The sequence below is a fragment of the Corvus hawaiiensis genome, chromosome 2 (genome assembly GCF_020740725.1).
Source record: "Corvus hawaiiensis isolate bCorHaw1 chromosome 2, bCorHaw1.pri.cur, whole genome shotgun sequence".
NCBI classification, from domain to species: domain Eukaryota; kingdom Metazoa; phylum Chordata; class Aves; order Passeriformes; family Corvidae; genus Corvus; species Corvus hawaiiensis.
In genome coordinates this window covers 56830771-56847118 of record NC_063214.1, presented here as the reverse complement: position 1 = coordinate 56847118, position 16348 = coordinate 56830771, and the positions used below count along the sequence as shown (strand labels likewise).

The following is a 16348-nucleotide window of genomic DNA, read 5'->3' as shown; positions in this document are numbered from 1 at the left end:
ATGCACTCATGATATTAAACAACTTCCATATTGAGATGGCTGAAAGAGCAGTCCATCCACTCTGGTCCATTAAGTACTTTGAACTTTACTCCCAGTTTCATTGGAACCGTTTCTGCTGTTCTGACAATTATTTTCATTCACTATTTTCTCCTGGATTTATAATCATCTGTAAAATGGTCATCTGTAACGGGCAGACAATGAGTAGCACAAGCAGAATCCTGAATTCCTAAATATTTGATTTTTAAGCACACAGTGAAAAGAAACATGTAAAAGGATACATAAGGATTGTAACAATAATTCTGATCCACTTTACTAGCACGATTGGTAGACCCATGGCTGGGTCCAAAAAAGCTAAAAAGCAACAAATACAAACACATTTTTTTCAGCATAAGGACACCAATCCTGGTCAACAAGCATTCTGGTTCAACCAAGAACCAGAACACATCAATTCCTACCAGAGCTAGAAAGTGCTGGCAAGACTGCCCAACACTGCCTCTGAAGGGTAAGAGCCAACAAGGCAAAGGAGAGACAGTGTCTGCAGTAAGAACTGATGCACCAAACCTTCAGTGACACAGGAGGTGGCTGGTGATGCACAGCTTCTGTAGGATGACAACATTGAGCCCTACAGCAGCCCAAGAATCTCAAAGTCATGAATGGCATTTTAAACCCTAAAAACAAACTGGCTTTGCAACAACTCTGCTACCAAGCTTCTTGACAGGTTTCAAGAAGTGTCAGAGCCAAAGAGACTCCCTGGTGTACTGCATTTCTTTGATAACAATGGACTTGCTTTCCAGCAGTCTGCTGAACATTTCTGTCACTTGGATTTCAGCTCAAACAGAGCTACCTGAGAAGTCTAAGTGAGAACACCATAAAAAAAGCTTTCTCAGAACAAACAGCTTGAAGTTGAGAGCTGCTGACTATTTTACAACCAGGATGCTTGAGGTTTTCTTATGTAATGAAAAAAAAGTTCAGAGCAAAGTGCTTCTGGGCAAAGCAGTAAGTATTCTGAAGTAACCAGGGATTTCCCTCTATCATTTACACCGATGGCTTGACAACCAAGAGGGAAAATCCTGATCTAAGACTGCCTAAAAGCTTCCATACACCTCCACACTTGTGACACTCCTTATGTAATGTGGGACTCTTCTCAAAAATAGATATGAAGAGGAAGCTATTTTCTTGTCCTAGAAAGAACAGCCTGAAGTCTCAGTTTCCCATTGTGCCTTCAAAATTAAATCCCAGGCAGATTGAAGGCAATGCTCAACTCAGGATAATCAATAATCTAGGGAATGAAATTGTCTATGGTGATGAGGACATCAAATTACCATCCTGTCATTTGTCTACATCCTAAGGATGGGATCTTGAGGAGTTAGCGTATTTAATGAAACCTGCTTTGTCTAAAATATGTTCCCAACTAGCTATATTTAAGTGAAAGATTTGCTTAAATCGTATTCTGGTCTATCAACTACTACATAGAATGTAGATATTAAAAAAGCAAATTATCAGCAACAAGAGATGATACTGAGGAAGTAACGATCATTAAAACTGTCGACCTGACAGGCCATTCACCACTTTCCAATAATCTAAACAGAAGAGGCATTTAAATCTATAGAAATAAAAGTATTTTTACTTAAGAACATCCATTTGCATTTTAATCGATTTCCAAAGTTATTCAAATTGCCTTAAGAATCATATTTTAATCGAAGTATTGGACAGTTGATATTCTTTGAAACAGGCTTATCAATGCCTTAAGATGCATAATCTAAACTGAAATAAGAAACCACTATTTCCAGATTGTTCAAGTGAAAAGTAATTTACTAAATTTCCCAGTGAATATTCTCTATCTGCACAACAGGAACAGCGATGAAGCCTTTGCAATTGCCTATGTAAGCACAAAGGGTCCATCTTCCAGGGGTTTAATCTTCTCTGAAAATAAAAAAAAAATCTGGAAGCAGTTGCAGTGCATACATAGCTGGCAAAAAGCTGGTAAAAAGGCTAGGATGTGAAGAAAATCCTACTATTACATATACACAGTTTTGGTCTGAACGCACATTAAAAAAAAGGATGGTAAAAAGCAACCTTCAGTTTCTTCAAAATGTAAATGCATTGTGGCATTCACTACTAAATTTACAAAGACAAATGAAAAGGCATAAAACCTGCTTATCTGTATACTAACACGCAAAAAGCTAAGTAACAAGAGAATTAAATTTATGATTAAAAAAAGGTCTTTATCGGATGGAAACTAATGTCTCTCTGAGGGTAATCAGCCTATAAATTTTGTATTTTTTTATGAAGCAAAACTAATTTCAGTCATGAAGAGATAAGACATCATTCTATCAATTCAGTAATCCACTCACAAAGGGTAATAATATAAGGTGCTACAGAGGACTACCTAAAACTCAGTTACAAAAACTACACATTAGAACAGTAAGATTTCTTCTCAGATATAGAGTTATCTCACTGTTAACTCCTGAAGCAGTTTAATAAATAATTGTGGGAGCCTTTGTTACCCATACATCTAACAGTCCTCTAAATCTCTTAAAGCTTTTGACCTCAATTATATTCTGAGGAAAGAGCTTCATAGGGCACATAGGCAATGTAATATTGTCAACGTTTCAGACTTAATTTATAAATGTGTTTATGAGAAAGAGCAATATTATGATCTTTTCCCATTACATAGTAGGCTCGGTATGCCATTCATTACTTGTAATAAAACACCACTGAAGGTGGCAGCGCAATCACTGCCTTCATTTAAGGCCAGTAAAAGAAAATTTGACTACTTTATAAAACAATGACAGCATCAAGAACTGGTTACATCCAGACTGGGGGCTGAGGGAAGGGGAACTAAGGGGGCAAAGAGAACTACACAACCTTCCCATAGTGACAACAGAAAGAACACACACTATGAACTAGGGGACCATAATTCCTTTATCATTCTTCTTCTGAATTCTACACATTTCCAAACTGAAAACAGTGTATCACCCAAAACAAAACCGCAAAGACAGTGAGTTACAACTGATTTTCCTGTGAGTAGGGAAATCATGATGGATCCTGTTTGAGTACAGATGTAATACCCAACAGGATAAATAAACAGAAAAGAAATGAATACAGAGATGTTTTCAAGCCAAGAAAATGTCTTTCCTTGAGCACTTTGTAAGCAAAGAGCAGTCATACATTTTTGCTAAGGTACATCACTGATTTCTTTTCACGTTAGGAAAACGTACACAGATATTTCATTTTAGCTTACATACTAGTAAATAAAACGTTTTTTTGGCAAAATTAACGTTGTCCTTGCCCGTTGCATGTTTGAGGAACTCAGCTTTAGCTGATCCTTGAAGAAGCATTAATAGCAAAGGAACTATTATTGATACAACACCGCATTCAAATGGAAGTACCCCACAGGAGCAATGCATTAAGTGAACTTCAGAAGTATAGACTGTGTGTGGTAGCAGCTAAGGAGCAACCCAGTGAACAAACGAAACCACTGAAATGAATCACTGGGATATCTGGGAGAGAACAGGAGGAACACCTGCTTCTTTGAGAAAGGCATTCCCCAGCCCCTGCAGAAAGACAGGAAATTAGGTCCGGACAGGCTGTGCTGAATGAGACAACTCATTCAGGACCACAGAACAATACTGACAAAACTCAGAAAACCTGACTGAGTGGCCAGCAAATTATAAGTCTTTGCACAAAGAATAGTTTCTGGAAAATAACATATTTTTTCAGGGAGGTTTTTTTTTTTTGGTGAAGGTTAAATAATTTAGAAATGCATTTACAAATGTTACAGCAATGTTTATGTGGTAAAACTATTTTTATAATAGACAGAAAAGCCCGAATTTTGTTTTTACTTAGCTTACCATTTTGGGATATACACTGCAACTTCAAAAAAGGAACAATGCACAATTAACTACTGATCTGATGATGCATTAATACAAACTATACAGCTCAATTGCCTGACTTTGCTCTATTACGCTTAAGAAAATTTCCTATTTTGTTGCTTCTTGTAGATTTTAAAAATATGTAAACTGCTCTGCAGAAAAATACTGCTAACAGCAGGATTTTAGCCATGTATCCACAAACCTCCCACTATCAATAGAATTAAAATATAAACAGCAAGTTTGTAATGTAGGTCCGTAACTAAAATACAGAAAACACAAGACTTCAGCTTCAGGAAAAGCTGACATATAAAACAGCTATTTACCTGGTAGTCTTACTAGACAAAGGGAAAAAGAAACATGTCTTGAAACATGAAAGCTGTACAATTTTGAAACAAACCTTGTCCATTAGTTTACTTGCGTGAAGACTCAGGCTATTAAAGAATATTTTCTTGCTCAACAAATGCATTTCTTCTATTGTTGTCAACAGTGTGGCTGCACTGTTTCCTACAATACCACTGAAAGCAAAATTAAGATTATTTAACAAATCTAAAGGGGGAACAACATGCTAGTCAGATATTTAAATATCATTTCAAATAAGATTATTTTCAAAGTTGAAAATTTATAGCAAACAATTACAGGGAACAGTTCTCCATAATGGCTGAGCGATAAGTTGACTGTAAGAACAAGCACCATCAAGTATTTCATTAAGCAGATATTAAATACAGGCTATCAAACTTGCACCAACTTTTTTGTAGAGTACTGGGTTTTTGCTTTATTATGCTATAAATCTACTTCTGTTATAGAAAAGAAATTATGTAACAAAAAGAGTTAACAATATTCTATCATACTGCCTGCTAGGGATAGCATTACCTCTCTCCTTTCTTCACTGGGATACTAGGCATCTCCAAAAATGTAAGAATTCATGCCTTGCTGTTCCAAGGGTTAAACTATCACTCAGCACAGACACCACATGCCCCTTAAATGGCACTACAGGACCATGCTCCTCCCACAGATACATCCTCCCTCTGTCTATAGGAATTGCACTTTTAAGCTACAAACTGGCAGTGAAAATTCATTGTGTCATAACAGGACTAAACCTGTATCTCGATTTTCAGATTGTAATCTTGCATTTAAGAGATCATTTCTCAAACTGCTTTTTCCCTTCATTAGTTAGGTGCACCTTCTCTATACAAAGGAAACTACTCAGCTGGTAGAAGGTACTTCAGTGGTCTTTAAACATTGTGTTGTTAACAGGACAGAGACCAACAGATAAGACTGACTAAGACTTTCCATTTTAACATCACATTTTCAATTGCATCAAGCTTTATAACCACAGGGAAAATCTAACTTTGGAGACAGAAAAATGACACCAAAATCTTTTAGGATTTTTGGACAATAAAATTAGGAATAGCTCTTATATGTGTTCTACTATAGACCTGCCATCACAATTGAGGATTTTAAATAAGGTGGGAGGTGCCCAAGAACCACTTATCCCAGTCTGCCTGACATCTAAAATATTTTAGACGGAGAAGCTCAAGTAGTAATATTAATGTTTCCAATTCTCAGCAGTTCAGTCCAGGGCTGTGGAGGAAGATTTTTCTGCTGCTGCTCTTTCTAACCAACATGAACTACAACATATGCCACAATATATAAATTATATATAAATTAGCAGCTCTGGCTTCTCTTCAGTTCCTTTATTCCTGGTGGCATCTGGAAGCTTGGAAGGTGATCAGTGCATCTTCAACACTGAGATACGGAAGTGCATAATTAGGAAAAAAAAGTTATCAAAAAGTTATCAAAACATAATTGTTCAAACAAAACAAAAACAAACAAACAAACAAAAAAAACCCAGAAGTAATTTCCTTTAATAACATTTCCTCAAAGGGAACTTGACTTTGTTATCTTAAATGCTTTGTAGAGTTTTTCTGTATACTATTTGAATGTACACAGAACAACAAAGAAATAGTTATTGTGGCAAATTGATGCTATACTCCAAAGCAGTTTTGATATGAACTGAGGAATGGCAATGGGTAAATGGTTTCTGCTTGTTATCACATGTGTTTCTTCCTGATGTTATAGTGCAGAGCAACAACTAAGCAACAGAAGTACTCTTCTTAGCAGATTGTTACATATACAACTAGGGAAAAAAGGCATTTTTAACATACCTTGTCATTTTGCATACCTGATTGTATGGTGGTAGAACTTGAGCAAATTAGAAATCTTGTACAGTAAAACTGCTCCTGGCTCAGCAACAATCACCTGCTCAATTCTAACCTGCATCATGAACAAATACAAACATCCTTCAGGTCATAAATTTCGAAAGCCAGCCTCCTATGACTTTATATGCAATGTATCTCTGATTTTTAAAAAATAAATTCAACCAGAAATAAATTTTAAAAAGAGAACGTCCAGTTAACTACAACGTTCCAATTGAACCAAAGTGCTTCTGGGCTGCCAAGCATCTGGGCAGAAAACATGAAGGTATATGTATTCTTAAAAAAAGAAAAACTACAAACCCAAAAAGCTTTCCAAAAATCCTACAGTCCCTACAGACTTCTGCTGTTATTGGAAATTTAAAAATAATGAGATCATTTGATGGATTAATACTGGTACATACCGGAATCCTCCCCAGCACTGAATAGCAAGAACAGCTGCAATGCTGCAGAATCACACATCTACAGCAGTAGATTTCTAGCATCATGCAGCAATTCAGAACGTCAAAGTATTAGGTATTTTGCCCAACAAACAAATTTCACCTGGACAAATATATTCCTCACTTAAATGAGAGCATATATATCTCCTACCAGTATCTAGTTAGCTATATTTATAACTAATAACCAGCTATGTTGACTGTTTATCTCAATCAGGAGATACTGGCTACACAACAAAATGGTGCTGACTGTCTTTACAGTTGGACAGCTGATGTCTTGTCTCCATGGTATACACAAGTCTCCACTCAAAAAAGCTACCCCAGGGTCGATCTTTATGTACTTATGAAGCAGAATAGACAGTGACTTATCACTGCACCATTACTGCACGTGCTTATGTGTGAAAGGGCTACACACAAATCAGCAGCCACTACCCACTCTCCCAAGTTATTTGCTGTTCAAAGGAACACAATGTGCTGCAGTGCCTTCATCTCAGAGCCAGCTGCAGGGAGAACCAACTAAGATTAGGCTTCCTCAATCCTTTCAGCTTGCATCTAATTCACAGACCAAAACCAAATAATACTTTTTAACTCTTACTCACAATACTTAATGTATAAAGTTTATTTCAACACAAAGGTGAACTTTGCTCTTCAGTGTGTTTGTATATTCAAAGGTCTATATACCAGTATCTGTCTCCAGTGTTACCTAGGTCATGCAGGCATGAATACTGAGCATATTCTAGTTGTACAGCAAAAGAGAATAGGGCAGGCAGGGGAAAAAGAGGGAAAAAAAATATTGACCAAAAAAAATGGGAATAACTAAAAGAAAATAATTAAGAAACTGAAAAAGACAGAACAGGCAGAAGGAGAGGGGAAAAAAGAGATTTTTAGGGTCATGAAAGAAAAATAAGAATTAAAAAACAAAGCAGGAAAAGAAGAAGTGTTGCTTCCCATACAGAAGTCTTCACTGCACTGGAGAACCAAAATTTGCAAGCGACTCAACCTAACCTGTTCAGGGAAGCTCTGGACTTAGAACTCTTCACTATTTTTGAGTCCTGTAGCCCTGTTGTTAGCTGACCATAAAAGACTACCTGGAGTCCACATAGGGCATCAAGGACATTTTGTTTTGAACTCATCTTAAATGCTACGGAGAATAGGAACAGTTTAATTTAAACGTTTTTTAGGATTCTCCTGTCTCCATCTGAAATGAGAGGCCTGTGGTAATATCTACTACTAGGGAGTATTCAAGAGTCACTTGAATGCCTAAAACACAAACCACCTATGAGTAAGAAATGTGGGCAATTTAGACTGCATGTAAGCATAACTCTTCTACAATGTATTCCTCCAAACTGAGTCTATTTCTGTTGTTCCTCTGAACATGGTGGCTTGCAACTATCTAATTACCTATTCTGCATTGTATGAAGGCTCTTCTGCTTGGGGGTTTCTCAGGAGGATTCTTTCTACCTTTTTTTTCCTTCCCCAGGGGAAACAATAAAAGTTCCATACTTTTTACTGTAAAGTCTAGACTGGCAGTGAATTACCATAAGCTGCATTCTATTAAAATACAGAATACAACAGGATTGTATTAATTGTTCTTTTAAGATTTTTTTTTTTCATTTTTACTTGCACAGTAACTAACTAACAACAATATTTCAGGGGTATTTCTAAAGAGACTAGCAGCATGCAAGTCTAAGGATTTTGGCAATCAAAATGAAAGGTGCTCTGTACTTAACTATAAAAATCTCAAGTACTAATATCTCTAAGACCAAAACACCCTCTGACTAACAGAGGAGTTTGATTTTATTCCAAATTATTTTGTTGGGATGCACAGAAATACTGAACTCAAACATCAGCATTCAGTATTAACAGAACTGATTCAAGAACACAAAAAGTTTGGAAAATATCTTCCAAAAAACAATGCTGTGGTATCTGTCTGTTAGGGTAGCGTCATGGTGTTTTCCAAAAGATCAAAAACTAAAAGGTTGTGAAGGTTGAGCATAATTCTGTGGCAACAGGCACAAAACTGAAATACAAGAGATTCTGTCTGAACATCAGGGAACACTTTTTTCTTTACTGTGCAGGTGGCTGAGCACTGGCATACGTTGTCCAGAGAAGCTGTGGAGCTTCCACCCTTGGAAGTATTTAAGTCATCTGGACACAGTCCTGGGCAAGCAACTCTAGGTGCCCCAGCCTGAGCTGGAAGTTCGGACCAAGTAATATCCAGACGTCCTTGCCAACATCAACCCTTCTGTAATTCTGTAACATTATAAATAGCACCTTTTTGAACTTTACCTCTCTCGAGACCTTATGCTTTTCTTATCAGTAACTTATGTATAGTATCCAGAAAGTAGCTGTTCACATTTGAGACTGAGTATTTGTCAACTGGATATGGTTGTTATAGTTACAGCATCCTAAGAGAAATTTATTATAATAGTATTTAGCACAGTAGATTTTACTTTAAAAACACTTGGATTTATACACTGCACAGTTGGGCAATAATGGGTATCAGCTTCATCACCTTGATTACTTCAGTGCTTATGTGAAGCACATTCAATAGACCAGTCACTCAATCATTTGATGGATCGTCATTAATTATTTCTATCAAATGCGTCCCCTAAACTTACTAAGGCTGTAGCTTGAAAAAAAGACACGTATGGAAGGATGTGACAGAAATACAAAAAACTGGGGTAGCAGAAAGATGGTAATTAGGAAACAAATTTTCATGGTGTCTTTCAAATACTAGAGCTAGAGTTATTAAACAAAACAAACCAAAAAAACCCAAAACACCAAAACCAATAAAACCCCACAAACCACAAAAGGAATCGGCTTTTCACACAACAGAGTTGAAATGTTCACTTCCCTCCTGAAGGATATGTTGTGAATACCAACATTTTATATAAATTATAACAATTTGACATATTCATGCAAGAAAACATCCATTGAGATCTATTATATACAAAGAAGTTATGGCTCAGTAAGTCCTTAGTATATTCACAAACAGGCAAGGAAACTATCCTACAGAAATATGACACAGCTGCATAACCTGTATACTCTTCCCTAAGCATAATGATCACTATGAAAAACAGGTTAGTAAATTACATTGATTTTTCATTTGATTCACTACAGCTATTCCCATATACTTATCACAAAGCTGTATTTTTGTACATCAGCACTCAACCTAGGAAAAGTAAAACAAAATCAAGACTCAAATTTAGCATCCTAGTTCCTCTCACTATATGACTATTATAAACTACATATCTACAAAGGAATCTTTAATTTGAGAAAAACCCTTCAGAAGTTGACAATCTAATTCTTAACGAAGGGCAATGAAAATACATTGAAAAGATGGGAGCACAAGTTCTAAAAAAACATGACAGAGCAGTTTTTGTATTTAGAGTGCTAAGGAAAACAAAATACTTCACCTTCAGAGGCCTGCAGACACCTTCTGTGATGTGCCCAACTACTTCTTGAATATTTTCTTCCACACCTATAGTTAAAGCAAACACATTCTAAGATTATGGAAATGTAATTCTCTTTTCTTCAAGACTATAAAACAAATAAACAAATGTAGGAGGTACTCCTCCCATAAAAAGCATTATGAACTGTATGTTCTTTTCTCCACATGACTAGTTCACACCTCCACTGTACTTCCAATCTAGCCATTAAGAAATAGCTGCATGGCAAAACAGTCCCGGAGTCATTACCTTTTGCTATGCAATTGCTTCCTAGTGCAACACAGTGCGTGGGGATTTGAAGCAGAATCAGCAAGGGGAAGAATAAATCACCTAGCAAGAAGCTGTCACAGTAAGGCTCAATATTAGCACTTCATGAAATTAAACTAGAAAAACTCCAAAAAAACAACCAGGCCAGTGAGACGCTCAAGGAGCAGCAGTACACACCCTTTTGAAAGGCCTGACTGGCAAATACACGTGTCTGTCAGTGCTGGATACTGACGAGCTCACGGCATTGTTACAAATGAAGCGACATGTGTACCTCCACACTACTGCGTGCTGCAGCACTGGCAAACGCTTCCTCCCCAGCAGCAATTGAAACTCATCTTTCACAGAACGATGTACAAAAGAGAATATTGCCCTATCTTACCACGAAACACAAATGAATTGTTGCATGGCAACCAGTGCTGTCATAAATCAATCAAACTGAAAGCAACAGATCCTCAAGCTCTCACTTCAGTAACAACTCAGAACAGATTTATGGAGAAAGCAATACTTTAATTCTAATTTAAAACTTGTCAACAGGAGTTCATCTTCAGATGGGACCCATGCAATTAAAGTAAATAAACTGACTGTGACATGTGACAGAAATCAGGTGACCTGAAGCTATATTTTGCTTAGTTCAGACTAAGAGAGATTACCTCAGAGAGTAAAAATAATGAAAGATCAGAGGTCTGTGCCAATGCCTCTTTACACCAAGTTACATGAAAAGCCACATAAGCAGTAACAACTGAATTCAGTGCGGTAGGAATTTCAACATACTGAATTAGTAAGGTAATAAAAATATGCTTATATACTTAAGTACTGATATCAAGGCAGAAAGCAAGATTACAAACCACACCGTGCATGCTCTTTTACGTAATGGCTAGCTCCCAGACAGACCTTAGCAATTTACACATTTTTTAGTAGGAACAGTCACACTTGTACCGTTCATCAATGTAACAAGCACCTAGCACATATTTGCAATAGTGTATCTAGACCAGATTGACTTAAAAACAAGTTGTTTGGTATGAAAATTTTAGCTCAAAAAATATACAAGTTTGAATACCAAAGGACATGGAATAAAAATTTTGATATACCACATGCTTGTGCCTTCGCATGTATTTTCATGTCCAATTAGAATATCTGGATTCCAAAAGCAGTGAAATCTTCCAGCAGAATGGGTTATATAAGTGTGCAAGTTTGACATAAAAGAATTACAGAATAAACAATTCTTAGAGGTCCAAAATAACTTTTAGAATACAGCTCATAACTGAAGATACGCTTCCAACTCCTTTGTAAACCATATATAATTTTTCTCTGTGTATCCTTCTATAAAAGGAGAGAGCTTTTTTTTGGACTTAGTTTAGCTTCTGTTCTCCATCTGGGTTCCTGTAACTCCATGAAAAATTGGTTTCTACTGCATCTCTTAAAATGCCTGCAATTCTCCATTCCTTTCAAGTAGAAGATCTCTGTATGACTGCAAGGCTCCTGCTAGCAGAATACCTAAACTCTGAAGAGGAAAACCAGATGCTTTAGCTTGTCCAGCAAAAGAGTTAAAACTTTTCTGTGTTTTCAGTGCTTAAAATTTTAATAGCATTTTTGATCAGGTTAATTTTAAACAGCTAATTTTTTCAAGCTTAACACTTTAAAACTTTTAAAAAGCCATTTTTGCATACTCTGCTTATGGGCTACATAGTTAAAAGTAAAAACTGGGATGGAAATGTTTCTCAAAAAAAGTGTCATTCATACAACTTTTCATCCAGTGGGACCAAATCCACCTGTATCGTACCAACAGGTATGGCTTTTCTTGTTGTTGTTTTTGAGAAGGGAAATTTTTGTATAGCTGTGATTTGCCACACTCTTCACAGCCCTGAAATTACACAGGGCTTATAGGAGAATTTAAACAGAAATCTGAACTCAGAACAGATACACCTGAATGAAAATAATAGAAGCAGTTCCATCTGCAAAAAACTACTCAAGTTGAAGTGAAAACATCTGACTGACCTAGCTTCAGACTGCCAGATAGGTGTTTTATCTATGACAGTTGCTTGGGCTCCCTCTATAGGGGAATGGAAAAAAATCCCAGCTTGTGATGAAAGTCTCCAGAAATGCTTACATTAGATCTCAAATTTTGTTGGGAAGATCTGCACTCTGAAGATGCAAATCTCTGTCCTTATCTTTAACTGCAAATAAACAAGATGTCCACTTGTTAAACGGCTACATTAAATTAACTCAATTTTTACTGTAGCCTGCACAGCCAGACACCTAAGACTGCACAAAAGCACAGAAAATTCAACTTGAGTTTCTCAGTACCACAGATGCTTTCCTCATTACCAATTCAGGATCTAAATTTATAAAGAACATATAATGTCAAGGTACTTCAGGGCTTCACTGCCCATAAATGTTTCTTGCTAAATCCAGTGGTATCCTATTAAGTACTGTTTTGTCTTACAGACCTTATCACATCACCACCCTTGCCATCAAAAAAATTACCCCGAAGACACAGAGGAATAGCTACAGACAGCACGTCCCAAGCTTTGTTGCTCCCAGTATGAGAGTAAGAATTCCTCTTTACATTTCTTAAAAACTACAACAGTGATAGCAGATCCACTCCTGGAGAGCTTAGGAAAACATATTTTTCCTTCAGACTGAAACACTGAATCTCTTGTTTATACCAGTCTCTCCACAAAAAGGTTTTGGCCTGATGATTTTTTGTTGGAAACTTCTCCCCCAAATATTTATATTCTCTGTATTATCAAGTATCTTTCTCTGTGGCTGAAAAGCTCTAAATATATCTCATTTCATGGTCATATCATCTCAGCCCGACGTCCTGTCAGAAGGCCAAAGAACTTCATAGTTAAGCAAAGCACTAGACAAAGAAGTGGGAGAATTTCAGAACAAAGTGCAGTAGCAGAAGTCCAGCCCACAGCAGAACCAGACACATTTACATGCTCCATGGGGCCAGCTTTCCAGCAGAAGCAACAGTCAGTCATCTACAAAGAACTGCCATGTCTTTTTCTCTACACTAAAACCATCATGAGGCCTGCTTTCCTGTCTCCCTGAAATAGCGTCAGCGAACAATATTAAATTCACTACTATAGTACACTGTAATTGTAGTTAAAAAACAACAGCATTCCTCCAGTTTGATTTACAACAGGTCCTAAACAGCCTCCTTTCCCATATACCATTAATAAGGAAAGCCAATTAATACTTACAGCATTAAGGAAAATCAGAATACATATTCACTTTAAAACCCAGAGTAGGACTGAGACATACAATCTGAAGAGCTCACCTGATACAGATCAAATGTAAATTCTTACAATGAGTTTGTTACAATTGAGTACACATGCTTAATTTCTAAAAAATACCTTTCTCTGAAGCTATGGTGGCAAACCATTCTTTCTAAAGCTTCTACAGGATAAAAGTCTTTAAAGTATAGGTTCAATCTACTGAAAACAAAGCAAAGCGGCTAAAGACCAAGCATGAGAATCTGCAGTTCTGAAATGAAGGAGAGCTTTGATATTAAAAAGCTTCATCTATCTGTGAGCAGCCTACTTCAACCTCTATAAACCTGGAATAATGTTAAATGACAGATGAAAATTCCATTTTCCTTGGAGCATAGAATGAAGAGACTTACAGGAACAAGGAATGATATTTTTAAAAAATTACTAAACAAAAGAGCAAAGGCATAATGGAAATTATCAACGTAATAAGCAATAACTGTTTTCAAGGAAATTACAATATTTGTAATACATTACAAACAATTTTTGAACTCTCAGCTACACTCTAAAGTGCCACTTTGTAAATTTAGTGTAAATCTATTATAAGTACAGTAAAATAAACAAGTACATTTTTAAATTCTGTTTTGTTATGGGCCTTCTTTTGGCAGAATGGAACCACCAGCTATTCCGAGATTATTTCGAGGATAAATTTAAACTCAGACTTTTAACTGAAGCCCAGCCTAAGAAACCAATCGCACTTGCTTACTTATCACAGACTTACTATCACTTCATAATTTATGTTTTAAAACCAGTACTACCTTGAATAGTTACAAGCTTTAACATAGCTTCTAAGTGTTCTTTCTCAGAAGCTGTAGCTTGATGCAACCAGGCCAGCATGTCTCCTACATACCTACACAAAGACAGAAATTTCAGTGTAAATCAATGGTTTATGGAGTCAGGAATTCAAAATGCCAACCAAAAAAAAGATTATTTCATATACATTCTTGTTAGTACTGTACCTCAGAGGATCATGAGAGTGCATTTCAATAGGGCGGGGAGTACCTCCCAGGCCTCCTCTAGTAAGAGCATCTATAAAGCCACGGACTACAGCACTCCTTCTAGCTGTCCCAAACTCATCCAGTGTGTATCTGTTATTGAAACATGAAAACAGGTTAAAAAAACCAGTTTCCCTCACCACAGTTGATTAGTTCAACTTCACAGCTAATACAACTACCTATTTTTATGGTTCTAGAAATCTTGCATCAATGCTTCTACTATAAAGCATTCAAAATCATCTGATGATGTCAGAATTTCCATCATCCTGCCCTGCCTACAGTACATCTGACAAACAGGAGATAAGAAGAGAAATTTCATGTTGTCACCTGTCTGTTCTAGAGCAAATGTGTAAGATGAGACAAGACTTCTGATATTGCAGACAGGCGCTGGAATATATAGTCTTATATATATATATATATATATATATATATATACACACACACACACACATAGACACAGTCCTTTTCTCCTTTCTTCATTGGACAGCTCTTAAGTTTCCAGGCGAAATTAATTACCTGTCACATTTGTGGGGTTTTTCTACTGGATTTGAACAGTTTTTCTAGTGTTCCTCCTCTGACACCATTGCAAAATAGACTGAAGTAAGTACTTGGCACTGTGTTTCCTACACAGGAGCACTGGCAGAAGCTGTAGTCTTTCCAGGATCAGGTTACTACTATTGAAAAAAAAGAAGGGTGGGGGTGAGGGTAGAAAATCAAGTGACTGCTTCTGCAGAGTGTCCTGGGGTGCATCAGGCACAGCACTGTCAGCTGGACAAGGGAGGGGATTGTCCCGCTCTGCTCTGCACTGGGGAGGCCTCACCTTAAGCCATGTGTGAGTTTTGGGTGATACAATATAAACAAGACATTGAGCTACTAGTGATTGTCCAAAGGAGGACCACGAGGATGGTCAAAGGCCTCGAGGGGAAGCCATATGAGGAGCAGCTGAGGTCACTTGGTCTGTTCAGCCTGGAGGAGACTGAGGGGAGACCTCATTGCAGTTACAACTTCCTTGTGAGGGGAAAAGGAGGGGCAGGCACTGATCTCTTCTCTGTGGTGACCAGTGACAGGAACTGAGGGAACGGCCTGCAGCTGCGTCAGGGGAGGTTTGGTTGGGATACTAAAAAAAAAATTCTTCACCCAGAAGGTGGCTGGGCACTGGAAGAGGCTCCCCAGGGAAGTGGTCACAGCACCATCCTGACAGAGTTCAGGAAGTGTTTGGACAATGCTCTCAGGCACAGGGTGTGACTCTTGGGGATGGTCCTGTGCAGGGCCAGGAGATGGACTCAGTGATCCTTGTGGGTTTCTTCCAACTCAGCACATTCTGTGATTTTCTTGACCCCTCTAAACATATACTAAAGAGAACTTTTCCTTGACCCTCCCATTCCCTTACCCCACAGAAATAAATAAATGAAAACTCAGCTTTTCAATTTTTGTACACATAAGCATCTTTGACAGGTTTGGGACTCTTGTTTGCATATGGTCCAGCTGATTGACAGAAGCAGCAATTTATTGTACTGCAACAAAAGGCTTCTTCCTTCTTCTAGGCTACCACATGACTAGTAGGAACAAGCTTACACTCGTTTGATAGTTGTTCACTGATTTTAATCAAAGAAGTCTGAGCTAGATATTTAATGGATGAACAATTACAGCCCAGAGTGCTGCATCTTAAGTGGCTTGCTGGTGGTAGAGGAGGTGCCAATAACTTACACATGGCTCATTTCTTGAGCAGGCTACCTTTCTGTTTGCATTGAAGCATGAAAGCAAGTGAAGGATGGGAAATGAACACTGGTAACATCCCTGTTATACTTGCAAGCCACAGAACATTTCTGTTTTTTTT

General features: G+C 37.4%; 1 protein-coding gene across 2 annotated transcripts in view; it reads right to left on the bottom strand.

Annotated features, from left to right (window-relative positions):
* COG6 (component of oligomeric golgi complex 6) overlaps positions 1 to 16348 on the bottom strand; it is a 55484-nt gene that overhangs the window by 17330 nt on the left and 21806 nt on the right. For both annotated transcript variants that reach the window (XM_048295175.1, XM_048295176.1), the window contains exons 9-13: positions 14476 to 14604; positions 14275 to 14366; positions 9945 to 10009; positions 6058 to 6149; positions 4273 to 4390 (exon numbers count right to left, since the gene is read on the bottom strand). In XM_048295175.1, coding sequence (XP_048151132.1) covers positions 4273 to 4390; positions 6058 to 6149; positions 9945 to 10009; positions 14275 to 14366; positions 14476 to 14604 — 496 coding nt within the window. The remainder of the gene's footprint in view (positions 1 to 4272; positions 4391 to 6057; positions 6150 to 9944; positions 10010 to 14274; positions 14367 to 14475; positions 14605 to 16348) is intronic.